This window comes from Corapipo altera, unplaced genomic scaffold, assembly GCF_003945725.1.
Source record: "Corapipo altera isolate COAL_440 unplaced genomic scaffold, ASM394572v1 48b, whole genome shotgun sequence".
Taxonomy (NCBI): Eukaryota; Metazoa; Chordata; class Aves; order Passeriformes; family Pipridae; genus Corapipo; species Corapipo altera.
This window is the reverse complement of record NW_020884884.1, coordinates 3,764,356-3,792,135: the sequence shown is the minus strand read 5'-3', so window position 1 is coordinate 3,792,135 and position 27,780 is coordinate 3,764,356. Positions and strand designations below refer to the sequence as shown.

At 38.6% G+C, this 27,780-nt stretch overlaps 1 protein-coding gene and 1 long non-coding RNA gene across 7 annotated transcripts in view; one reads left to right on the top strand and one right to left on the bottom strand.

Moving 5' to 3' along the window:
* Positions 1 to 14,083, top strand: part of KCNK2 (potassium two pore domain channel subfamily K member 2) — a 109,429-nt gene extending 95,346 nt beyond the window's left edge. For all 6 annotated transcript variants that reach the window (XM_027641672.1, XM_027641676.1, XM_027641675.1 and 3 more), the window contains one exon: positions 11,898 to 14,083. In XM_027641672.1, the coding sequence (XP_027497473.1) occupies positions 11,898 to 12,215 (318 nt within the window). In that variant the 3' untranslated portion in view covers positions 12,216 to 14,083. The remainder of the gene's footprint in view (positions 1 to 11,897) is intronic.
* Positions 173 to 24,200, bottom strand: LOC113946442. The gene is made up of 4 exons (XR_003527432.1): positions 24,188 to 24,200; positions 12,167 to 12,172; positions 11,541 to 11,548; positions 173 to 308 (listed from the first exon to the last, which is right to left on the bottom strand). It is a non-coding gene; the product is annotated as an uncharacterized LOC113946442 (long non-coding RNA).
* Positions 24,201 to 27,780: the final 3,580 nt, after the last annotated feature.

Here is a 27,780-nt window from a genome sequence, read left to right as displayed (position 1 = left end):
GGGCAAGCACTGATCTCTTCACTCGTGACTAGTGACAGAACTCAAGGAAATGACATGAAGCTGAGTCAGGAGAGGTTTAGGTTAGATATCAGGAAAAGATATTTCACCAGAGGGTGGCTGGGCACTTGAACAGTGTCCCCAAGGAAGTGGTCATAACACCAAGCCCAAGTTCAAGAAGCATTTGGACAATGCTCTCAGACATATGGTCTAATTCTTGGGGCGTCCTGCACAGGGCCAAGAGTTGGTCTCAAGGATGCTGATGGGTCCCTTCTAACTCAGCATATTCTATGATTCTATGATAATTACCTCTTTTTTGCCCTTTCCTGTAGTCTAGGGTAAAAAGTACTGATAAATAAATAAATATCATAGCATATTTAGGGTATGAAAGGAAATTCCCTTTATTCCAGGGAGAGAGCATGCTGGTAATGGATATCAATTAATATCTATAGTTCTATTCATATTTTTTAATGCAGTTGCATTGTTCTTAAAAGCATACGTAAGATTTTGCAGTAATAATGCATTTCACTGTCTCAACAAAGTAGAACATTATCTTTTTTCAGGATACTAGCAGGAAAGATTGCCATATGCAAGTGGATCTGAGACAAATATGATCAGATATGCACTAATGCACAAGAATGCTGTATTTTGATAATAAAATCCATACAAACAGTATGCCAGTCAGTTGCTCAGGTGACTTTTGTCTCCTGAAATACTCTTGAGAGTTTTGTATGCATCAAATGGGGAGGTAAGTGAAAGACAAGTAGAGACAGAAGTGGGAGTTTTAGAAGGATAGATCTGCTGCTGGAAGCAGTTCATACAGTAAGATAGATGAAATATCAGAAAGCCACTGGAACATGCTGTGTGCTGTAATCTTAAGTAGGTGATCTGTCTCTGAAGTTCAGCTTCAGTGGTACTAGCTTGCCTTAAACTCCCTCCTATTCATTATTCTCTATACTCTGATTACTCAGAGCACTTCTAAAGTCTTCTGAAAAGTAAATTTTCAGCAGGATTTTTTTCCTTATCATATTTTTTTCTTTTACTTCAGTATGCAGCAGTTTCTGAATTTCAGAATTTTGGACTATAAATTTCAGATTCCTGTTTTTCAATTTAAGTGCCTAAATCCCTTGACCTCATGATATTCTCTTTGTTAAGTTCTAGTCCAGACTCCACTCAAGTCAGTGAAGATAGTATTCATCTCTGGTGTAGATATCAATATCTGACCTAGGCATCTATATTTCCTTTATAGTAAGCGGAAGAAAATGAGTGTTTCTAAGATGACTCATCTGAATTTTTTAAGGTGTCTGCCATATGAGACAAATTGCATCTTAGATGAGCCTGTTCTCTTCACTGTATATCAGGAGTGCAGGTGACTGACTTATGTTAGACATCAGCTCAGTTTGAACAAGTGGTTTTTCATGCTGGCTGTCTGTCTCTTGAATTGAACAATATGGTTCCAGCTTTAAAGACTAAGCTTAAAATTTCATAAGAAATAGCACAGACACTTCTTGTGGAAATTCAAGAGGCAGTTGTTATCTTTGATATTTATAAACAATGTAAAAAAATTTGACTCATATGAATCATTATTCAGTTTAATCTTCTTGGCACCAGTGACAGAGCTGTCACTCATGCCTGTCAAAACAGAATTAGGTTTGACATGATGATGCCATGGAGATTATTGCACTCCCTATATTATTTGTTGTCTTTTCATTTTACTAGCTTCAGATTAAAGGTGCTCACCCAGCATAAGGGTGCCAGTTTAAAGAGAGCTTGAGGCTGTTTCTCAAATTCCCTGGGGAGGAACTCTAAGTGTAGGCCGTATACATGAAAAGATGAAAAAGGGAGTGGACTCAAGCAAGAAACAGTTTTGCAAGGTTTTAATATGTTGAGCCAGTCTACCAGGCAAACAGATAGGCCTCAGAGGCTGTTTAGTGAGGGTGTGTGACCAAGGAAGAGGAAGAAGTTGTTCAGTCGTGATGAACTCTTTACCTGGCTCTCACTGTTTCAAGAAACAAAATCTGTTCACTTAGGAATGAAGGTCATAAGAATAACTCTTCAGCCTGGTGATAAGAGGCTTTTAAGGTGTAAGTCAATTGCTGACACATTCTGCATTATTTTAAATGAGATGGATCAGCTTCTGTTGAAGAAAACAACTATTTGGGCTTTTCCTTTTCTTATGCCTCCTTCGCCAAAAACAAACTCTATACAAACACCTCTTCCATCCCCAACCCCCATAGCCTCCAAAAGCCAGTTGCAGTAGTTTTATTTTAGAATTTTACATCCATGAGTTCAACGGGTTGGTCAGACTGATGTGATGAAAGTTTGTTCCTAGAAAGCACTGAATTACAAATATTTGTGGGCGACAAACATACTGTGAAAGCAATTGCATGCAAAGTCATTTTACAAGGCAGTGATTAATAGGGGTGACAATTTTAAGATGTGCAAGCAGGGGATCATTGAGTTTCTGTAGGAAAGTGGTGCTACTGCTGCAGATGTTACTAAACGGTGTATTACTGAAAAACAGTCCCTAAATTTGAGGTCTAAACTTCAGAAAGAATGTAAAGAGCTACAAAAATGGCAAGAGAAATATCCAAAGAGAAGTCCATCTAGCATTAGGATGGTTTTTTCCAGTACATCCCAGATGTGCAGAAAAGTTTATTTGAGAAGGAATAGCCACAATCAAAAAGATGATTGTTTCTAATATTTTCTGTGAAATTTGGAAAAGTATAAAACCTTGTAAATACAATTATATGTCTTCAGTCAAATTTGACTAGCAACAGGACAGAAAAATCCCAAACAAACCTCAAAATAAAAGGTGGGAGTACAGTCCATCTATAAAATCCCTGAGTCTCAGAGATGCATAAACAGTTGTATTCGTGTAAGGAGAAGGTAGAAATGCTTGACCTGCTTTTGAATGCAATTTGATCTCTTCCCTTCTATGAGTTTAAGTCTTCTGGGCGTTGTTCTTAAACCTACCATAGCAACAGTCTGCTATGCTGAGTTTCTCTATCGATCACTCTTTTACAAGTCTGTTGTAGTATTATGTGCAATAATGAATAAGAAAGAACATCTTGTTCTGAGAGTCCCAGGGAAACTAATCTGCTGATGGTTTTGACACTTTTTTGGAGGTGTCAAACCTTGTAGTTTTGTGTAGTTTGGACATGTGATGACTGCCTAACTTCAGATTCAACACATACACACACACATAAAGATAACATCTACACTCTTGTCTTGCTGTGATTGCATTTATATTGTTTATATCATCCCTCTTAGCTGGGCATACCAAAGTCATTTAGGGACTGGTGTTTTGTTATTGCATATTAAGTACCAGGTCCCAATGTGATGCTGGTGGGGTGTTGATTACAAGAGATATGCTGCCTAAATACGCTCCCATGAGGAACAGCACAGCCTGTGGTGCTTGCTGTGGGCATGGGGACACTGTCAGTGTCTCTCCCAAGGGCCCCTGTGCCTGGCCCTGCTTTCCCACAGTGCTCTCCCTTGCCTCACCGTACCGAATGGACTGTTGAGGGAAGAGAAAAACGCCTCCAGTGGGGGCTGCATGCAGCAAGGGAGTAATGGCAAGCGCTGTTGAATTCGCGAAAATAAAACTAGAGCAAGTGACTTATACTTCATAATAAGAGAAATTTATTAAAGAGAGATCAGTTATAGCAGTGGCATTTCTTGGAGTTAATTACCCATAGAGATTCCCGGAATGTATGTTATGATGCTTTACGTTAAGAAATCTTAATTTTTGGAGACAAGATGTAATCGATCCTTTAGGCTACAGTGACAACTATATCTGTGATTTAGCTTCATTGGTAGCATTTAATCCAGAGTCTGTTCAGCCTACGTCTTTGTGATTAACATTCCTGAAAACTTTACCTTTTTTCTAAGATAATCTCAATGCTTGGCTACTGTTAGGAAAATATACCAAAGCATGTTATTAATAGCGAGTGTATGAATTTGATAGCTGTCTTGAGGACGAGTCCCCAGACAAAGCCAATTCAAGCAGAATGCTTTTGCAAGAAGTTGTGTTGATGTTGAGGAAAATGCTTTGCAGTTGTGGATAAAAAGGACTGAAGAAGCTGTGGAATACCTTCCTTTATAAGGGATGGATGCAGTTGTAATACTAGTGTTGAACAGCCAAAGCAGAACTTCAGTATTTCACAAAAATATCACTCCAGTTACTGACATTAGAAAGTTCAGAAAGAAAGAGTTTTTGACAATACTATGTAGTTACTATAATCATTCTTTAGTTAGTACCAAGTCAAAATTAAAAGTCCTTTTCCATATTTTCTTTAGTACTTTTTTATAAGCTAAAAAAGTCCAATGAGTTTATGAAACAGTCGTTGTCTCTTACCTGTGGGAGAAAGTTGAGGCAGTCTTTCAACTGCCTGTGGCTTGGGTTTCATTACGCTTCTAGTATAGTTCTTAATGATTGCTATTTCTGGCTGCAGCAAAGTCATTGGCTGTATAGTGCAGGCAGAGAATACACACTGTTCTCCTGAATCACCTTGAGCTCAACTGGTAGAGCTTTATGTAAACCTAAGTAGTTTCTTGTGGTTAATGCAGGTGGGTCTCATTCACTCTCATCGGGTTGAAAGAAGGGTTGGATGGCTCTCTGAGGTAGATGGAACCACTAAATAGAACAGCTGATTTTCAAAGAAAAATGTCAGTGTCTTTTTTTTTTAATCTTTGGAATTTAATAATAAAGAAGAACATTAGGGACTGAGATAATCAGGCCAATAAGTTGTCTACAGTATTGAGGCAAACACATGTGCAGCTCTACACAAAGAGCTATCTGATGAACAATATTCAATAATAGGTCTGAGGAGATACCTAATGTAGGAGTCTTCATATTTATGGGAAAAAAAAAGATAAACCAAAATAAATGTGTTGACTGTAAGTATATCTGGTTCTGGTTTTGTAGACATGATTTTTTTTAATATAATTTTTAGGCTGTTTTTATTTTGTTGAATTAGACCAAGAGGGCCATTTCTGCATCTACCATCTGTCACATCTCCACAAAACATATTCCCACAGCTGCCACCATAGATGTTCCTCTGCAAATAATCAAACTTCATGAGCTTTCTGCATTCCCATTGGAGAATGTGGTTTGTTTCATCCAAGGCATCAGATGTGCTCATGGAAATTATGTGGGTGAAACCAAACAATAATTGCTCACCAGAATGAACTCACAAACAATGCTTATTACAGGACTGAATAATCCAGTTTCCATCAGGATAGCATTGTTCCCAAAACATTTCTGACCACCATGGCTACAAAAATACAATTCTCTATGTAACAGAAACATTACTCCAGAAAGTAGAAATTTCACAAAGTAGAAAGTGGAGAGTCAAAAACTCAGCCATTTCAGATATGGGGTAGAAACTGGAATACTTTATTGAACGCACAAACACAATTTAAGGGCCTTGGAGGTTGGACATGTTAAAGAGGAGGACGAGCTATGTTATCTAGGGAATTATGCAAGTTTTTACTAAAGTTACCCAAAGGGTTAATATTTCCCTCAACCAAGATTACATGGGGGGAAGAGGATTAAAGGGTTTGGACATGGTCTGATACAATCATCTCAAAATCCTTTCTTAATTTCCTGCAGGAACCAGGTTAATCCATATGTTTGAATTTTAAAATGTCTTATGAGGAAGGTCCAGTCCTTCAGGTCACAGGATTTCTCTCAGCTTCTGTTGCCCAAGGTTTCCTGCATTGACCCATTAAGCTCCTTTCTGCAGATTTTGTATTTTGGGATCCAACAATAGAACCTTTTCCACTCTAATATTTGCCTGAAAAACAGAGGGACATGTATACCAGGTGAGGGAACAAAAAAAAAGACTTCACTTATTGTTTAATGTGTGACATTCACTTCAAAATGAATGTCCACTAGCTGGTGTGGAAGAGTTCTCTGCTACAGAACTGAGGTCCTGACAGGATGAAGGAATACAAGTTGGTGGTTAAACACCTAGGAAAGTTCAGCATCGGTATCTCGTTAGTACCTGTTTTGACCATTTTCCTTCACCCTTAAAGACAAGTAGAGGACACTCTTCTCCAAATACCTATCCACAAAATACAGTACAATGGGATTTGGGTATATACTAATAATGCTATAATTACAGAAATACTAACAGCCAGATAATTGGCCTGGGAATTTATTTAGTTAGACTACACATGAAATTCCTTTAATGTATGGGAAATGCACAGGATTCACTAAAATTATCTGTGAAGCTTGTCTTTTTCTCTTCTGCACTCTGGTCTTCTTTAACCAATAGACAACTGCTGTGGCCAACAGCAGCTCAGGTGAGAAAAGGTGGTGTATGCTTACCCAGAACTGCAAGAAAGTGAGATGGCAGGTAGAAAAATCCTTCTGTGTATGCAGGGATGAACTCATCCAGCAGCTGAGATGTTAAACCCATCAACCCTCTCTGTACTTCCATTTTTTTAAAAGGAACAATTTCTGTGAACACTGGATGAGTTTCCTGAAAGCTAAGACAAAATGTTGTGTACTGTACTCTGCTGCCTGCATAATGTGACATGTAATGCTCTTTCTAGTTTTGTCTCTGAGTAGCATATCATTGAGAGGTTAATTGGATGTGTTATTTTTAAGTAACAGGATAAAGTACACTGGAGAGGAAAAATGAACCTATGAAAATTCGGAGAATGCATTAGGGATAAATGTTAGAAATTACATACTGAGGAACACCTAGACCGTTAAGAATATTTGCAAGGAAGGTCACTTTTTCCCCCCTAAAATGTAGTCAAATGGAGACCTCCAGCTCACCTACTTGCGTTTTAAATTCAATTTTTTGGCTTGCACTAATATGCTCATCATAAAATGTATGAGCCCTGTACGCCAAAGGAAAACATAAAATACAGCTACGAAAGAAAAAGCTGCACATATTATTTAGAAATATATGTTTTCATTTTCTTGTATGACATATATATAATGCTATTTTTTTTTCTTATTTGGTACTCAGTGGTTTAGTTCCTCCTGAGTATATCATAACTTTCATGTCATATATCTGAGTTCCATCCAAGCAGGATATATTTTTTCCCACTCTGTAAATAGAAGTAGATAAACTGGTTATACTGTAATGTTTATGTGATGGGATTTTTCAAGAACCTCCCTGAGAAAGAAAAGCAAAACTAAGACAAAGTTAAGTTAGGCACATGAACATTCATTTTGGCCTATTTAAGGAGGTCCTTAATTCCACTTGCATTTGGTTTTTGGGTTTTTTTCCTGTTAGACACAGATGTGGCTTAATTCAAAGTCCAAATTACTTGTGTAGAGGTTATGGCTACATGGCTTGTGGTTTCCAGACCACACTTAATAGGATGAGTGGTCTTCCTGCGTGGTGGGCAGTTTTGCTTGTAAAATTATTTAGATGTTTTTTGTAAGTGGAGTGCCCAAAAAAATTCCCAAACTCTGGACAAGTATAAGGGATTAGAGTAAATGTACTGAAGAATGAAGCAGGTTCTTCAGTATGTTCCAATGTTTTTTTAGTTATAACAGTAGCATCCCCTTGGACATGCATTTTGGCTTATGCTGTGGGCCTTTATCCAAGTGTGGAGCTCAGGTAGACAGTGAAAAAGCTAAAACACTGGCAATGAAAATGAATAGGAAGTTTTGGTCCTACTAGAGATGTTGAGTGAGAGCCAGTTTTGGGGCATTATTCATTTAGATGGATTTTGGCAAGAGTAAGTGAAGGAACGGTCACTTAATGTCCATGGTTTTTTCCAAGTTCTGTCAAATTCAGTTTGTCTGTCTTGGAGTTATAGTGGTGATAGCATATGTGGGAACCATTGGGTCATTCAGGAAGTTCATGCAGTATTTTTTTGATGTCTGTTTGTTTTTCACTACACAAACTCCTCCCAAAAACCCCAAGTGACTTTAACAGCAATGAGTAGACACAGTTCAAAATTGTTTAGAGGCAATTTCTCATTATAACCTGAGAGAGTAAATGTGACATTTCCACCACAGGTAGACAGAGACACCTTGGCATAGACATTTGGAGATGCTACTGGAGATGACCTGTGGTATTTGAGACACCCCCATAGGGCTGTCGGATGTGATGCAGATCATATGGGATATCCAGGCAGTGGTAGCTGGAGGCCAAGCATCCTGTGCTGGGCAAGGAATTGAGTCAATGCTGTTTATTTGTTAGAAAAATATCTTTGTGGGTTTGTTTTGTTTCTTCTTTGTTTGTTTAGTTTTTGCTGTTGTTGTGACGTGTGCTGTGTGTAATATTTAGTTACTATAAACCATAATTCTTGAGATCTTGTAATTGAGACCTCTCTTCACTGGAATCATAAGGCAGCAGGGTGCTGCTTTGCAACTACATAATGAAGTTACTAGCTGTTGATATTCAATGTAAATAGGTTTGAATTGATACTCCTTGTGAAATCTGTCTAACACCTTGCAGTCTAATTTGGATTTTGATGTGGAGTAAGTCAGTTTTGGAGCTGGGCTATGGACTATGTCCTATTATTAGTGGCATTGCAGCATTTCTAATCCTGAAGGCTAGGAGTGAGAAGCACCACAAGATTAGTGCTGCTTAGTGTATGGCTGAGTCAGGTGTTATCACTGTGACATGTTTTTCATATTGCTTTTGAAATATATTTTGACATTCAGCCTTATGTTAGGTACTTAGTTGTCAATAAATTCTGTGGCTAGAAGGCCTTGTCTTCATGTTACACTGCACCCAACTATGACAGCTGCAGAGTCTACAGAGCTGTGTGCTGTAATGAGGCAAGAAAATTGCAGAAAAGTAAATAACTGTTACAGTAGGTAGGTATGTTAAAAATTTAACTGTTTTGAGCAGCACAGGTAACTGGCATTCCAATCGCTTTGCCTAAGACATTTTGTGGCCGTCAGCATCCCAAAGAAGAGGAGCTGTAATGCAGTGTAATAAAATACCCTAAGGACAGAAAGAACCTGAACATATACAAAAATGTCCCTATGGATCAAGGAGGGATCAAATTATATAAGCAAGTTGCTTATGTACACTGGTAGTTAGAATCTGCACTTTTCTAATAACCTTTTGTGCTTCAGTCCTTAATTGCTATGGAATTAAGGGTTTTATTCTGAAGAAGTAACATTTTTGAGTACATTTCAGTTTACACAAAAACTAGGGGGATGAAAGCAGTGATTTGGGGCATGCATAGTTAAATGGCACTGAACTTCTAGTTTCCTACGCATGCCAATTCCCTCTGTTTTACTACTAATGCATTTCAATTCTGCACATTTTTAAATTTGAGGTTTTTTTCTATGATTTTAATATCAACTAGCATCATAGCTTTGGTTTATGGGCATACAGAATTGAGTCCACCATGTTAACGTTCTGCATCACCTTAATTGGAATAAGCCTATTTCCAAAGGCATATTTATTATGTTCTTCAGCTGGCTGAAAAATTTGCTTCCCAGAAGAAATCTAATTAGAATTTAGTCATCAGATATCCCAACAACTGCAATTTCAAGATGCTCCTGAATAACTTGCATGCACAAGAGCTAGCTACCTACTGTAGCAAGGGCAGCTTGCCCTATGTAAGAGGCCCATCACCAGCATACATTCTGAGTCCAACCTAGAGGTTACACAGAGCTGCTTTCTTCAAAAGCAAGGCCAGTTGAATTTTTTTTGCTGGACAAAGTGGAGAGAAGTGGGAATCGGAAAAAAAGGAGATTTGAAAGAATATGGGGACCCAGTTCATGGTGGTCATAGCTTCCAGTAAGTTGCCAAGATACAATTTTAAAGCCTAATAGCATCTCTTGAATGTTACCATACATAATGCCAGAGATGTGTGCCTAAGCAAAATAACTGGTGTGGTAAATGCTTACACAGCTGGTGAGGGGTACATATATATATATATATATGCACATATACATAGGTAGAGAGTAAAATAGAAACCCATATACTGGCTCTTTGCTCCCCTAGACAGAAGTATGCTCCAGAGCCTGAGCAGTCTGCCTTCAGTAAGGCTTAGGAAAAGGGCAAAACTGCCCCAGGGTGTGCACTGGTACTATTTATCACATTTTTATTACTTGTTTACTACAAATAAAAATACTGTGGCAGCTGAAATGTTTCAGCATTACATATTTCATTATTTTCAGATCTGAAGTGCAGTGTGTCTGATCCTAATTGCACAATTTAAATACTAATAATCATTCAGCTAGGCGAGTCCTCTGTGTATTACTGATAATAATCCTTGTTTTAGAAAATGTACAAAATGGGTCCACGTTCATCATCTGTGTAATTCACTGAAGTGGAGACAAATGTAATAAAATGACCCCTGAGTAAAGAGACCTTTTTGTTTCAGTTTTGGAAAGGGAAAATTCCTGTCACTCCTGGATGAGCTGATTAATTTTTGCCTTCATTATACTCCTGTTTTCCACTGCAGTGCAAACCGTGAATAAGCCTGTGGCCACCTTTCTTTGACGGTTTAGCCCCCAATTTTTCTCTGCATTAATTCTTTTTTCATTTCAAGTCCAAGCTTGCTTGCCAATGATTGAAATTCTGGTCTCAGCAGGACCAATTAGACTAATTTATTTATGTGGGTTAAATTCTCCTGAAACGCTTTTCTTTGGAGTTGTATTTATCAGTAGTGAATTTTCTCTGTGCTATACCTTCCAAGTATTAAGCTGCATTCAGAGCAGAGATTTAAAGAGAAACAATCTATTTCCTTTGCACTTATAATGAGATATTGTCTTTGAAAGGTGCCTCTGTTAGTTACCTATATAACTTATTTAATATTGTAACAGTGGTTTGGCTGAAATACAAGAACAAAAATATAAGTAGTATATAAATTACAGTCCATAGTTAATCTCAGACTATTATCTAGAGGAGCTTCTCTGTCTACCTCATTCTGTATCTGAGGAAAAATAAGGATAATTTGGGATTCTGTGCCAGCAGATGCCTCCCTCCCCCTCCTCAGCCCCACTCCCAAAGCTTGGGCTCAGTTTTCTTAATACTGAAGCATCGAAATAGTGGAAGGAAACCTTAAGAATTTAAAAATTATGGTCGTTTCCACTGAAATTGCTTTAGCCTTTGCCATAAAGGCTGTCAGACCTGTAGAGTTGGAGCACAGGAACTGAGCAAGCAGCAGACATCTATGTACATTTGTGAAATGGCAGCAATGCTACCAACTGGCAGCTTGCAGCCAATCTGACTGGCGATCTGTGCATAGCAGGGGAAATACCCCCCTCCAGCTGTAAAGGAATTGCAGAGCAGCGGCAACAGGCAGGATGCAATCCCTTTGTGTGTGATCGATAACAGCTCTCCAACTCCCAGGCTGCAAGTGAAATCAGGCTGCTTTGTAGAGTGTCATTTCAGTGGAGTCAGGGTGGTAAGCAGACATGTCGCTGAGGTGACTGAAACTGTTGCTGTATTGGTGCTACGTTTGAGCAAGCACAGAAAAGAGAGAACACAAGCAGGCTGAAGGTTTCTTTAAAAAACCTTTTTTGTCTAAATTTAGAAAATCCTCTGCCAAGTCTCCCAGGGATCTTTCCAGAGATGGTGAAAGTGCTCATAAATAACCCCACACCCTAGTAACAATACATAACACAGCCTGAATTGCTGGAATTTCAGCATCTCCTGACCAGCTGGGTATTGTGCAGCTGTCAGAGTCTACAGCTTCCCTGTATTGCTGACTGCCTATAATGAAAAAAAAAAGAAGAATAAAAGATTTTTACTGTGTTTTAGGAATTGTTTTTAACTCTTACTAGTGCAATATTTCTTCCTGTTTAGTTCCTATCAGCAAAAGTGTGAGTCTGTAGCATGAGAAATACATGCCGGCGGCAGCAGCATGTTGGCAGACCAAAGGTCTTGAGCCTAAGCAATGTCTAAAGTCCTTGGCCCTGTAATGCTTCTTTTTTTTTCTCATTTTTGCCACAGGTAGGGGAGTTCAGAGCCCATGCTGCAGAGTGGACAGCCAATGTCACCGCTGAGTTCAAAGAAACTCGAAGGCGCCTGAGCGTGGAGATCTATGACAAATTCCAGAGGGCTACCTCTATCAAAAGGAAGCTCTCTGCAGAACTCGCCGTCAACCACAATCAAGACCTGACTCCCTGCAAGAGAACACTGTCAGTCAACCATCTCACCAGTGAGAAGGACATCTTACCAGCTCTGTCAAAGACAGACAGCATTTACATGAATGGCTTGACACCCCACTGTGCAGCAGAAGAGATAGCCGTTATTGAAAACATTAAGTAGCTGTGACTTTGGATCCCAGCCCTTGGGAAGCTCTCGGCTTAGACTAGCCATATACATTTTTTCTCCACCCTGTCAATGATCAGTGCTAACAGCATTTTGTATGTGTGCATGAGTTCCACAGAAACTACAGTCCAGAGTTACCATCGCATCTCTTCAGAGACACCAAGATGAACGGCACTTCTGTTTCCGAAAGATGCTCGAACAAGCAATGTCTTCTGCCTTTATCTGCCCAGACTGTTTTTCACTTCTAATGTGCCATATGGCCTCACGAATGAATCACACTTGTTTATGGTAACAATGTAGCTTTGAGGGATCAGTCCTTAAAATTTCAGGGTCTACCTTACTGAGCCTAGGAATGGACCGTTTCTGGACTACAACACCTTTGTAAATGGCAAGAAATTCTTATGCAGCCTTTTACCTAAGAAATTTTTGTCAGTGCCTTATCTTTTGAAGAACCAGAACCTCTACAGTTCCTGTATAACTTTTGTTTGATTGTTTACTTTTTTTTTTTTTTGCATGAGAAGTGTATTTCATTTAAGCTTTCATTCTTCTTGAAATGATGGTGTTTCAAAGGTGTCTGTCATGAGGACACCAACCAGCATGAATGAATGCCAAAACTCAACAATCATCAATTGATGTTCTTAGCTCCAAATGTAAAGGCACTGCAGTTTCAAAAGTTGCAAACATGTCCCCCAAAATCATTTTGTTTTACTCAGGTCCAGCTGATCCTTGTTCACACTGATTGGTAGAATTTGCAGCATTTGCAGACACTTTTCTGGTCTTATTTTTCCAAGCAGTGTTCAGTAGTTATTTTTCTCTGCATCAGATGTACCAAAAAATCTGCAGCTTATCTATCACTAAATTATTTGGTAGATGACAAGAGCAAATAAAAATTATGGTTTTGATGAGAGGCAAGGGGAGGCTTTTAATTGCTGTATTCTAATAATCACATCCAGAAAACAATGCAGAAGAATACAGATATTTTTAATAAGCATAAACCTTCTGCCAGATGCTTGGTATGAAAAGGATTCTTAACCTCCTTTTTAAGTCAAGTCACACCAGAAGCCACACGACATTTTACCCAGGAATCCTACTGGAGTGCTTTCCTGAATGTCACAGGGGCTGCCTGTGCCGGAGTTGAGACTAACATGGGAATGCAACTGAAACTGGTATCACTGTGACTTTCTACATTACAAATTGAGATGGCTCTGAATATAAGTGCAGGCATGAAGAAGAGCTGATAAAGAGCACAATCTGAATACTGATGATTGTTCTGACAGGATAGGCTGATGAGAAGTGGATCTAAAACAGACTATGGGTTTTCTTTATTTGTTTTAAGAAAACATTAATTTTTTATCATCTGTTTTGCTTAGAGGTGTACATGAGATTCAGAAGAAATGCAGGATGGAATGGATAATTTTGCATTTTTTTTCTTATGTTAGTCTATTGTAACCTGGCTGTACATAAAATGAATAGAACAGGCCTTAAAGAATAATTTAGGCTCTGTGTAAATTAAAAAAGAACGGGACTTTGCTGATTGGGCATGATTCATGTGGCAAATCTTACAGCATCTCTGACCATTAGATAACATGCAAGACATGAATGTTAACATTTTTTGGATGCTTAGCTTGTTTTCTAATAAATATAAGTTAATATGTAAATTCAGTGTAAATATCAGTCAATTAAACTTTACAGAGAGTACGCTTTTAAAACTAAGGAAGTTCCATGACACAGCACCGAGCAATGCTCTTATAACAAAGACCCTTGTTTCCCCAGCACAGTGTTCTGAATGTCCACATGGCAAAAGTTCTTCTTGCCATGTATAAACTGTGAATTGTAATGAAAAATAAAGTTTTTAATTAAAATAAGCTTTTCTGAATCTCCTGCTTGCTACAACTGGAATGCTAAGAAATAATTTGTGAAACTGATTTTTGTGTTTTCATTGGTTACAGATTACAGCAGTTTGCCACCTGCTTTAGTTTAAGCTGCTTTAGCAATAAAGGCTTGACTCACCCAGCACAAAAATTACTATTTTTTGTATATTATTAAAAATAATGTTCTTTGGTTGGTGTACCTTGAGTTTCTTGCTATTTTGTTTCAAAAACTTATTAGGGTGTAGTTTCTCCTGTCATGTGTAACAGAGCTGATGGCGATTGCTCCGTCTTTGCACCAAGGGAAGTGCACTGAGCTGGGCCCTGTCCTGATGATTCTCATGTGGTTGCTGGTAGCTTTCTGCAGAAGCATGTGAACAAGCAGCTCTGAGGACAGCAGCCTTTCACACCGGAGCCATTGTTTCTACAGTGAATATTTTACAATGACATCTCTAATTAGGTCTTGGCTAATGGAATGAAAGCCCACACCAGTGTGGGGGTAAGTGAGGAGGACTGGTATTTTATATTGTTTCAATCTGATTTGTGTGGATGCATTTTAGTGCCTTTTAGAGATGATTTTGTCAGAAAGGGACAGGTAATGGTCAATAATTATTGTCTTTGACACTCTGAGATGCGATATCTTATGTTAAAGCCTTGTATCACTCTGACCAAATTATTTCCAGTTACCAATCTATAGAAGTGTGTGGGCTAGTGATTTCTTTCATTTTAAAGAAACTTTTGGGTGTCTCAGGACTTGCTGAAAAGAGTGCATTGTTTTGAGATCCTTTGACAACATTTGCAATACTAGTATGGATATTTGTCCATAGTTTTTTTTAGTTTTCCATAGTTAGTTTTTATTTGCTTTGATTTTTGTATATGATCTCTGGGAAGAGAACCCCAGTTAGTTTATATAGATAAGATATTGTTTTGTTTTTTCTCTTTTGTAACAGATCTAAATTATCATCCCCTAACAAACTAGATTTGCCTGTTGGGAACAAAGCAATAACAAATAAAATCTTTTTCTTTGAAGTTTAATAATTGAAGAAGAAAAGATACCACAGTCCAGATGGTGAAAGTAGGTAGAGTTACCATGATATCCAAATGTCTCTAGTACCACTGAAGTTATTGGAAAATTTTTTTCTCCCTCTCCACAGACAGCGGTAGACCACAAATGCTAAGGATGGCTAAGTTAATTTATAATACTAGATGAACTCTTTAAAGGTTTTTCTATTCATTATAAGACTAGATTTTTATATTAAAAAACCTGTCTTTCTTGGCACTGGAAATCATGAATAACTCATTTTGCCTTCCAAATATGAAGCTACAAAAGTATGAATTAGGAAACATTTGTACCCTCTTTTCTGTCACCCATACATGGTAATATTTCATGCTGTTAATACGCTTGGTACTTAAGCAAGTTCATGAAAATGGTAAGGGGTTTTTTCTTTTATACTGCCAATCAAATACCTTTAAAAATCAAAAGACATTGGCACAATGTTCTGTTAGAGAGACAAGTTGTAGCACATAAGACTGTAAAGGCACATATGCCACTTAATAGAATAATTTATTTCTCAGTATTAAACGCTGTGTTAATAAAAACAATCTGAAATCTCTTATAGCAATAGCTAGAGGTGATCTATGTTGTTTACTGTTGGCTGTGATAATCTCGTCTCTTTTTTTATTTGGTGACTATATATGGTAAAGTTCATCAAAGCCTCAATTTTTGGATAGCCCTGTATGAGAGGTAGGGAGATTGAGTTGCAGAGAATTTGTACCATGTCCCATTCTTGCTTGAGTACCAGGGCAAGAGCTTACTTTGGCATATCCTCCATGCATTGCAGCTCCAAGCTGCCTGCCCTCCTTTTTCTAATATTCAGGCAGCCTTGAAGTGTTACTGTCAGAGCTGCAAAAAGCATGGAAGGCCCAGAAGTTTGCTGAATCCCATGAACATCCTAGCCATGTCTCCTCTCTTCACTTTTTCCTTATTCAACAGGAGGAAAGCTGGAGGGTGACACAGGAGCCCACAAAAGAGCTAAACTTCTAAAGGTACCACCCCTTGACCTGGAACGGACCTTCCCTAGGTCACTTAGGTCAAACTGTAAGACCAGGATCGCAGATGGGAAAAAATCTAGTCTGCATGTTTGTTTGGAGTTCTTGCTCCTTCAGCATTATTTCCACACCAATGCCCTCTAAATAGGAACACAACACACCCCACGGAAGAAGAAACGGAAGGTTGCTCTCCTTAGTCAATTTTACATGGACGTCAAAAGTCTATATACATTGGTAACTATTTCCTGGGAAGAAAATATTCCTGCCAGGGAAACTACATACAGTGTCAAAATACAGCAGTAATACTTCTAATAAATTGCTGTCATACAGTTATATGGTAGTTTCCTTTTATTTCCTACCCTGCAGTACTGTTTGAAAGGAATGGATTTTCTATATTTAGAGAAATACGCGTTTTGCATGACTTTCAGAGTTAATTATTTTGTCATTAAAAAATTATTCAAATTATTTTGTTTGTGTTGCTCTGTGGATTTAAATGAACAACGTAACCTTATGGTGAATAAGGTGTTCTTTCGTAACCTTATGGTGAATAAGGTGAATAAGGTGTTAAAGTAGATAAGATTCTCATTTACTGTTACTGGAAATAACAAGCTGTTGAGCTACATGGAGATTAAAAATGTTAGCTTTTTCATTTGAGAAATCAGTCTGTGCTTTACCAAATTATTCTTACAGTTGTAAAGAGCCTGTGTGAGAATCAATAGGAATAGGTTTATTATACTTAGAAAACTTCAGCATTTCAATTTTAGGTCATTGCTTTTCATGCTTCTACAACTTTCAGAGAAATATTTTGAATAAGCTTGTAAACAAGTATATTACTTATTGCAGAAAAATAAGTACCCTTTATATATAACAGCTGATACAGTAGCATATGCAGCTTTATATTCTGCACCGAGATATAATTGTGCCTTCAATGTATCAACATTGTTGTATCATCTTAAACTGCCTGAATAGCCACCTTGGTGTAATGACTATTGTTTCATGTAAACTTAGTGATTTAAAAATATAGCTCATTTTTAAGTCAGTATCTTAGAAAATCAATAGTCTTCAGAAGTTTTATGAATTATAACAATCTCCACTGCTGATATAATAAATAATATCTTATTGATTGCCTGTTTTAGTTATTTATGAATGTTTATCTGTTTTCCTAGTCTAGTTGCTGTAGACAGATTATTGTGAAGAAAGCCACTCATCTCTCTATGGTTTTTAATCAATACACTATGACAGGGTTGCTAGTATTAGAATTCTTAGCTGCTGAAACTGGGGTAATACATTGTGTTCTGTCTCCACTGTTACAAATTATTAGTAGTAGTATTCAATAAATGCTCTGGGTGCACTGATTTTTCTGGGAATGCCACAAGAGTGTTTATATAGACATCTCTAGTCTGACTTTGGCAAACAAATGTCCTTAGTGAGAAACTCCTTTAGAAGGATTTACTGTATTAATTCAATTGTTAATAATAGCTAATTCTCAAGACTAATTATATGCAGCCAGATCTTTGTCCTCCAGAGAAAGACATATAACATGCGTATAATAGAGATCCTCATGGGAATGTACTATTTGTTATTAGTAATAAATAACAACATTCTTCTGAAGATAATCAACAGCCTGAAATGACTTCTTAAACAGCAGTTTAGTGATATTTCCATTTTTTTCCCTTTCACTATTAATTTGATCCTTCATATTAAATGGAGTTCTAAGAAGTTTTGCTGAAGAGATACACTTACTGTGAAAGATGTATTTTAGTCTTGTTTGACTCAGGGGATACAGAGACTAACTTTGCTGTGTGACTATAAATATGAACTTGTTGAAAATTTTCTCATGGGAACATGAGAGAATATATCTCTAAGCTGCTGATTCTGACTTTTATACCAGTAACAAGCCTGCTCCTGCTTTGTGTGGATTTTGCATTTTCTCCAAAGACTGTAGTATTCACTATTCATGTACTCAAGCATGGTAAGTCTATTAGATCTGATGGTAAATGCGATAAAGAAGGTCCTACTTTAACTAGTCCAGCTATACTTAGCATACCCTTCTCTGTAATGTATTGATATTAGAACAATTTGTCACCTTGCTTGTTCTGTAGCAAAAGAGAGAATTTTACAGATTTAAAGGTGACATGTTGCACATTTGGGCAGAGTAATAGCCCAAGAGTTGGAGCCTGGGCCCTTCTGAACTACAGTGACAAGCCACAATATCTGAATGCTTTATTAATAGACAATACCATGGAGGTTTGTAGCAAAAAGGAGTGTAAAAATTAGGCTCCACTGTGAGAAGTGAAAGTGGGAGTAACATGTCATGTACTATTATGCACTTTATAAAGCAGAGGTGGTACAGGCACAAAGACCTTTTCATTTCTCAGTGTCCTCAGAGACTGTCAGAAGAGTCAGTGTAGCCTGCATTTTAGCAATGTGCTCTTGCTCTTTTGCAAGCTCTGAATGTGCCCCAGCTGTAAAGGTACTGTACTTTCCTGGGTGTCAGTTGGCTAACAATGATGGGATGGCTTGACAGGGATAAACTTTCTCTTGCTCATATGGCACAGGTGGAGTAAGAAGAGATGTTGTAGGAACAATATGTCTTCCCTCTTTGGGAAGAGGCAAGACACAGCTGAACCTAATTTTGTCTAATATGTAGCCCTTAAAGCTGTTTTACAAAGAGGAAGTGTTTTGGAAAAAATGGATTTCTATTTGCTCTACCAAGATCAGAGTAGAGTCTGTAGTTTTATTTTATCACTGCAGCTGCATGCTTCTTTTGATTTTGGCTTGTCTTTAAATGAGCAAGACTAGCACAGAATTAGTACTGAAGATGGTTTCTACTTGCATAAACAGAAGATACAACCAAACAGTTCCTGGAGAATTAGTAAAGGAAAAATTCCTCTAAATTCAGGCTGCTGGCTGGTGATCATGGAAGTCAGGTTTAGAATAGACACCAACTTTTATTGTCAGTACAGGAACATTTGTGCATTGCTCTGTACTTACTGTCCTTTAACAGAGCCTACTGCTCCAAGAGTAAAAGACTACCAAGGAGAACATGTAAAGTCCTTAACTACAAAGCACACCTTCATTTTTATTACAGATCCTAAACCGGTTACTCTGTACAGAAAAAAACAGAATGCAGAAATATACAGCTAGTCTTCCTTTCATTCATTTTGTTATTGTTTCTCTTTATGTCTGTAGGTTAGAGTTAAAAGACATAACACATTTTAATGTGGCATCTTGCATAATAAATGTAACTCATTGAAGCAAATTTTTGTGCTGTACACCTCTGGTTTGCACATTCTGGTCCTACTAGGAGTTTAAAAAAAATCTCCAGTGTAGGTGAAAAAGGATTATTGGTGAAAAATATACATGAGAAATGGTTAAGATGGAAAAAGCATCTGATTAGTGTTTTCCCAATTGCTATGCCAGAAATTTTGAAAAAAAATATGTTGCTGTGGAAGTTGTGGCACGACATGATTCATGAAGAGGACAACATGACCATGTGCAGATCACCATGGGTTACCATGTCTTGCAGTGCCTAAGACAGCTGTTGGAATTGCATGCAACCAGAATGAAGCTGTTTTCCTGTCTCTTCCAGCATGTCTGCCTGTCAGTTTGGTACCTTGCAACAAAAAATATCTTTGAAGCAAGTTGGAAGAAGAGAAAGACAGGGAATGTTAACCTGAACAATAGGGACAGCTGTGGAGTACATCAAGTTCTCAACTGTCCTTTTCTCCAGCTGTGCTATTTGAGAGCTGTGTGAGAGACATACCTTGACAATTGAAGTGTTATCTCATCACTGCAAGCTTGTGTTGAAACTGTCTACAAACCTCCACTAAATCTTACCCTGAAATAAAGAAAATGAAAGTGAATTCAAAGAAGTAATGGCAGTTTTGGGGGGACAGTTATTATCTCGGAAGCTTTTGATGGTCAGTCTGTGTTTGAGCCTATGTGTAAGCAACTTTTTATTCTTCTAGCATCTGACAGAAAATGATAAAAACCAGAATTAAAAATCATTGCCCTGAAAATTCCTTACCAAAAAAAACCCCCAAAACCAAAAGAAAGGCAGTCCAGCAGTTCATCAGAATTCCTTCTTTCCTCAGTATTTTCCAGCAATATCCCACCACTATAATGTGACTTTTTCCATCTTTCCCTGTCTGTTTCCAATTTTATTTTACATTTGTTGTGTTGTCTAGCAGTTATAGAGGAGTTTGAGAGTTAAGTTTGTGTACTCTATTCCAGTTTGTGGCTGATTCAGGGAGCAGCAAGGGTTTAGCATAGGTAATAAATGCATTGGGATGTCTCTCTAAAAACAAAACCAAACAAAAAACCTGATGTGGAAAGCATTCTAGATTTGCATTTTATTTTCTTTTTCTTGCTGCAGATTAGTTCCAGCACGTGCTTCCCTTTGTGCTTGAGAGAAGCTCTCTGCAGGTATTTTGTCTACTTCTCTTCAATGTCTAACAAATTCTCTTTTACTGTGATAAAAAGAGTGATGTTTGGCTGCTGTCATGCTCAGAGCAAATTTGATGTGGTCACTTATTTTGTTTCTGGTTTGCTGAGATCTCCATGTCTGTCTGTATCCTCGTGCTTTCTCTTGTTCTGGGATTGTAACCTTTGGGGACCACGACCATCATTTTGCTCTCTGCTTTACTCTCTGGCATGCATGGTGAGGTTCTTTGTTCCTAACTGGTTGGTACTTTGGAAATGTAGATTCATGGTGTGATCATACAGCTATATCTTTTCACTGGGTTGGATACCAAAATGTTTGATTTCTTTCCTGTGGCAAGGAAAATGAGTCATCTTGAATACCCCCATAGTGTAGACTTCCAGGAACTTCTCATACTCCCTTGATCCCTTGGTTTGTTTATTGCCTCAGATATCTGGTGAAGTACAGGGTGACTCCAAAGAAAGGAAAATTGTTGCATAAAGACGAAATCTTTTTGAATGAGGATGTTAAAAATACCTGTATGTCTGTAGAATTAGAATGACACTAATTCTTAACCAGTGCAGTTGACTGGGAATGATTTGTGGCTATGTAATAAATGAATAGGATAACCATAGTGAAAAGCAGGGGAACCACAGATAACATGTTAATTTTGTTTGTAAGGTTTATTTGAGAGCACTCTAAACATCTGTCAAGTCATCATAATGAAGGCATTAAAATTAAAAACAGTACTTGGGGTCTGGACTTCTCCCCAGAACAGAAGTGCTGGCTCACTGCAACTTCATAGTGTTAGGCTGTAAAGGAGTAGTCATTAAATACCCTAATTTTTCTTCAAAACAGGCAACACTAGAGTAAGACTCCTGGAAAGTGTATGAAGAGGGATAGTCTGTAAAAATGGTTACTTCTGAATTCCCTTTCATGGGAGGTGACAGAATTATTAAAATTATACTGCCAAATTTCAGTAAAACCCTAGACATGAAGCTGCTTTGATAAATGAGGTAGCCAGATTGGTGGAGTGCTTCAGAAGTGAAAAATCTGAGTCCATTGGCAGGTACATGAAAGAAAAAGTATACAAGAGAAAATATAAAAGGAGAGCCTTGCTTTGAGTGCTGCTTCCAACAAGCAAAAACCCAGGAGGCAGAGTCCTGTTTATTTCAAATAAACTGTCACTAGAGGCAACATAATAGCCTCCTCATAGGAAGCAGAGTTATTTAAAAGGATGTCCTTCCGTCTGGGCAGAATATGAGGCCATGTTCTCATCTCTGCCTCTTTGACTAACTCTGTCCCCCAGTCTCCTCCTGGAGCAAGATAAAACAGGGTAGTTTCTACCCAAAGGAACTGAAGGATTGGGCAAGAAAATAGCAATACAATGTTTGTGAAGATAATTTAAATGCTGTGTGCCTCTCTAGGGTTCTAAAATTTGGATGAAATGTATTGTTGAAGTGTTTTTCCATTTTTTTTTGATCCTGTTCATGAAAATATACTATTGTGTAGTTTCTGAATAGGGGAAACAAAACCAAAATCCTTCCTTGCAATTTCTTCTCATTTGCATGTGCGATTGAACCTTGCATTATAAATATCACAACTGCTTCTGCTCCAATAACCCACACAGTACCATTGTCTTTAGAAATAAAGTGGGAGAGCAGGGACATTGCAGGGAAAGGTTTTCTCTAAATCAACCCCAGGTCTTCGTATTTGCAAAACCACAATTTATGCAGTGAGTGGGAGCTTAATATAAGTGCAATTAGGTGTAATGACATTCCTAATATGCCTGAATGTTCATATAGCTTGGCACTCAAATGTACAAAATCAAATCACTTTCGGGTCTGTAAGGGTCTGCAGCCACCTCAGCTCACTGTCCATGTAGCTGAGTGGCAGAAGGGTAAAAACCTGCTGTGGATATCCTAGAGCTGATCCCTATGGTGTTGAGGTGCATGGAACTAGAGCTGTTACAGCTGCCCTAAGCTGTGGCAATTTCTGTTCCCCTCAAATCTCTTCTGCTGCCTCTTCACTGGAAAGATGCACACCAATGTACTGGAGTGGCATACATGGATTCAAACTGAAAGCAGAATAGTCACATCACTGTGGCACTTCAAATCACCTGAGATTTTGGGAGATTGTTGTGGTGTTCAGTAACTTGCCAGTTCAATAGGGAAATTTCTGAACAAGTGACAAGGTGTGCCCTGAGTAGCACGGAGATGAGGCAAGAGGTGCCTCAATAGTCCTTTTGAGGTTCTTCATTTTGCAGAGCAGCCAAACCCTCTACCTAAAGGAGTGCCTGTCCCATCTTTGTCACTCTTGGTTTATTCCATATGTAGGAGGATAGATAGGCTGACAGGTGAGGTTTCAATTGGATTTTTTCTTTTTTTTTTGATGAATCAAGCTAGGAAAAAGAGGTGGATGAAGAGGAGGAACTCAGCTTCATCTTCATTCTTGGGCAATGGCATTCCTAAGATTGTCTGAAGATCTTGTCAAAGCTTTCAAGCAAGTAGAGGGGAAAAAAGGTCATAGTATCACTTGTTTAAAAGAAAAAAAATAAAACACCCACCCTGAAAGAACAGTTTCTAAGGCAATCTTCATGTATCTAAAATTCATGAAGGAAAAGGAACAGTATGTCTAAATTTTGCTTTGCAAATCATATGGAGATGACAAGTGCATAAGAGATGAGGCTGGAATATCCTGTGGTGGGGCTGATTTGTTAAGTCTTGCTCCATTTTTGAGTGACCTCTGTGCATCTGAAATCTCACAGTATGTAAAAACGCCTATCACCTCCTGGTTTTGTGGGGGGTTTTTTGTGGAATAAAATGCAGTTAATTAGCATGCATTAGAATAAACTCTCGCTTTTACTTTTTTTATATTACAGAATATTTTTCTTCTAATTCACAAGTCCTCAAGTTTAAAAGATCAAGCTTGACATAAATATATCTGAAATGACAGAGAGAGAGACCTCTGATCAAATGAGGGAGTGCTAAGCTTTTCAGCTAACATGAAAGACTAATTACTGAAGTGAGCCTTAATAATTGATGCCTTCATTCAGTATAGCTCTGAGATTTAGGTCCAATAAAGAATTTATGTACCTAAAAATAGTAAATACGGAACCTAATTTTCCAGTATTTGGTCCCCAGATAGGGACCCAGAACCCTGTGCATATTATTGAGGCCTTAGAGCAACAAAGCAGCCAAGAAAATTTCTCAGATCATCCAAGAGGGATTAAGGCAGGTGCCCTAGCCTGCCCACAATTAGCCAGGCTGGATGTGGCTCTGTTAATGATGCAGGGGATGTGGTGGTGTTGGGTGGCTGAACAGCAACTCAGCTCTCTTCTGCCATCTGATAGGAAGCATCAGGGTTTTCTAAGTTGTGGTTTCCTTCAGCTCCCCATTGAATCCTCATTCTAGACCTGGTTTAAACAACAGAAACAGTAAAAATAGAGGAAAGCATTGTGTTCAAGATGTATCTGAGGAGGCTTGGACATGCTTTTTCACAGTCCTTGACCTAATTTGTTAACTAAGGTTTTTCCCCCTCAAAGCACTTAGCAGGACCTTGTACTTTATGCAGTCAGAGAAGGCTGAAGTGGGTTTTGCTATTGCCTCTTTTTACACAATAGCTCTTACCCCACAGCTGTCTGGGAGATTGAATTTCATTAGCTGGAGCAAATGAGTTAACATCCCTGAAGAGAAGCTGAACCATGGGGCAATAGGTCAGGCTGTTAAGGTAGGACTTTCACTTCTGATTGAAAATGGAGGATGGTAAATCATGGAACTGAGGAGATGGAAATCCTGCAAGTAGAGAGGCTTCTCCAGAGGTGGACTGTATCCAGGTGGGGAATCAAGGGGTAGGCGATGGGGAGTTACACTGTTCCACAGTTAAAGAAATAAGTATTTTCTAACACACTATGGTCCTGCTTTTCTCTCAACCTAGAAGTGAGAATTTTGTTAAATCTGAGGTTCTCTTGTACTTGAGCCAAGATAGTGATGCCTCCTGCAGAAAATATTATGACTAGTGGTGACAAGTTAATATTCTTCCTACAGTTATGGCATTCCTGGAGAGCTGTAGGAAATATTCCAATGATATTAAGTAAACTAGATGCTAGGGAATCCAGGAGCAACTGTTCTGCAGAGAGAGAAATCAAGCAGAAGCAGCACATTAATCAAATGCATAGGAGGAAAGAAAATGCACTATGCAAAATCAGATGAGTTGCCTGTTACAATTCTTCATGGCTTTTATGTTGATAGCTTGCTGAAAAAATGCTTTATCAAGTTTATTGCTGAAGGTTACCTAATGAATGTGGGGTTTTGCCAGAGATAATTAAAATGACAAAGTAATTATCAGTGTGTGCTACTGCTTTTCAGAAGAGGAGCCAAGCAAGTCCGTGTTTAAGCATAAAAGGAAGAAGTCGCATGCCAGTTAACTTTTCTTTAAGTTCCTCTTTAGCCCTTTGTTTTCTATTCTATCTTTTCTTTGATCCAAATTCATCTGTACTGATGCAGCATGAAAAGTGTTGCCTAAAAATGCATAATTATTCCCAGTCTTATTTTTGTGATTGTGTTTTCATGTTTTGTTTTATGGATTTTCTTGGGAGATTTTTTTGATGGTTTTGTGTGTGTGTTTGGTTTATTGGTTGTTTTGGTTTTTTTTTAAATAAATAAAAAACTTAGGGCTTTTGGGTGAAATTGTCAAATTAGGAAATGCTAAATATGGTTTTGAAAAAAGTGTCACTAGGTTTGTGTATACAGAAACAATACTGAGATAATCCAGGGAAAATCACCGAAACAATAAAAATATTAGGTGACTCTGTTGTTCTGGCTCTTGAAAAAAACTAAAAAACCCCTGCGAGCCTGCCTTTTCAGACTGTGGTGGGTTGACTCTGGCTGAATGCCAGGCTCCTACCAAATTCACTCTATCACTCTCCTCCTAAACCGGACAAGGGAGAGAAAATATGTTGGAAGGCTTCTGGGTCAAGATAAGGAAGGACAGGGAAGATCACTCTGCAGTTACCGTCAGACAAAACAGACTCAACTTGGGGAAAATTAATTTGTTACCAATCAAATCAGAGGAGGATAGTAAGAAATAGAAACTAAATCTTATAACACCTTTGCTCCACCTCTCCCTTCTTACTGGCCTTAACTTTACTCCTGATTTTCTCTACCTTCTCCCCACCAGCAGTCCAGGGGGAGGGGGAGTGGGGGTTGTTATCAGTTCCTCACTAGTTGTCTCTGTTGTACATTCCTCCTCAGGGGGAGTACTCCTCACACTCTTCCCCTACTCCACAGGAGGAGGTCATCCACAAACTTCATCAATATGAGTCCTTCCCACAGGCTACAGTTCTTCATGAACTGCTCCAGCTTGGGTCCCTTCCACAGGGTGCAGTCCCTCAGGAACAGGCTGCTCCAGCATGGGTCCCCTGCAGGCTCACAAGACCTGCCAGCAAACCTGCTCCAGCGTGGGCTCCCTGTGGGGTCACAGCCTTCTTTTGGGCATTCACTTGCCCTGGTATGGGGCTTCGTCATGGGATGCAGGTGGATCTCTTCTCCCCCATGGACCTCCATGGGCTGCAGGGGGATAGCCTTCTCACCATGATCTTCATCAAAGGAATCTCTGCTCTGATGCTTGGGGCACCTCTGCCCTCTCCTTTACTGATCTTGGTGTCTGCAGGTCTGTTCCTCTCATAAATTCTCACTCCTCTCTCCAGCTGCAGTTGATGTTGCACAGGGTTTTTTTCCTTCCCTTCCTAAATATATGATCCACAAGGTGTTACCACCATTGCTCTTGGACTCAGCCTTAGTCAGCTGGGTCCATCTTGGAGCTGGCTGGCATTGACTCTTTTGTGATGCAGGGGTAGCTTTTAGAAACTTCTCACAGAAGCCACCCCTGTAGCCTTCCTGCTACCAAAACCTTGCCATGCAAACCCAATACATGGTTCTAATTAACAGATGTGTAGGTTTAGTGTTTAAAACCTCCCCCCAAATGACTGTTGTTTATTGCTTTGTCCTTCTATGTTGATTTAGTTACCTGTTTCTGTCTCGTATTCCTCTGGGAGAGGCTGTTTGCTAGGTTTTGTTTTGCATCTGCCAGATGCTTGTGTGCTTGATTATAATATCTTCCTTTCTGCATTCAAGAGGAATAGATACTTCCTTTTCCCTTTGTTCTAGCCTGCCTCAGTCTGCTTCCACTCTGGTGCTCTCTTTGTACTGACTACGGTAGTTTGTTGTTGCTTTCGGAGCTGCAAATACTCCTTTCTAGCCCAAGGCAGATCTCTGTGTGAGAGTTTTATTCTGTGCAAAGTATTTTGCTTGGGTGTATGTATTATTAAGATTATCCACCTTCATTTCTGGCATGAGCTGAGGTAGCCATGAGTTGTGGGCTACACTTGGAGAGGCTGTGAATTACATTTGTGTGTGAGTGTGTGTGTGTGTGAGTGTGTGTGTACACGTTACCCACTGGCCACTTTGCATTTATGTCAACCTGCAAAATATTTCTGGAGTCACTCTTTGCTGATTGTCTGACCACGTTCTTATCTCTGTCAATAAAGGTTTGTAAGAAATATTACATTTGGCATGAATGAAATATGAATTGAAACATGACTATGAAAGCACTGGAAGAGGCATCAGACAAAGGGTTAAAAGAATGGCCTGTGCATAAAATGAAGGATGAAGGATGCTGCTGCCAGGTCACTTTTCCCAGAAGCAAAATTGAAAAATGTATTTTTTATGTTGTGGCTATGCTGGCAAGACCATAGCATAGATGACTCCTTGGTGAGAGACCCTGCATCCTAACAACAGGACGCATATGGCATTTTTTTTCATGACAGATGAACAATAAAACAAGCAGTTCCCTGCTCTTCTGCCTTTTTCTTTTTTTCTCCATGTCTTTCTTTTCTTTCTCTGACTCCTTTTATTTATTTATTTATTTATTTATTTATTTATTTTCATTTTTATTTCTTTCTAACCACCCCCTCCTCCCCTTACCAGGAAAACCCTTGAACAGCAATTTTTGCAGGGTTTTGTGCCATGGTGCTGTACACTCATTCCAGAGAGGATCATTCCAGGGCAGATATAAAATGCTTGACTGCACCACTGAGCCACTGTCATATGCCAAAATCTCTTCTGCATGTCATCAAAAGCTTCTTAAATGAGACCTTTTAGCAGAAATAAGCAAGTATTTTTGAAATATTTAGAAACTTAAGAGTTGTGTATATGTTTCTCCT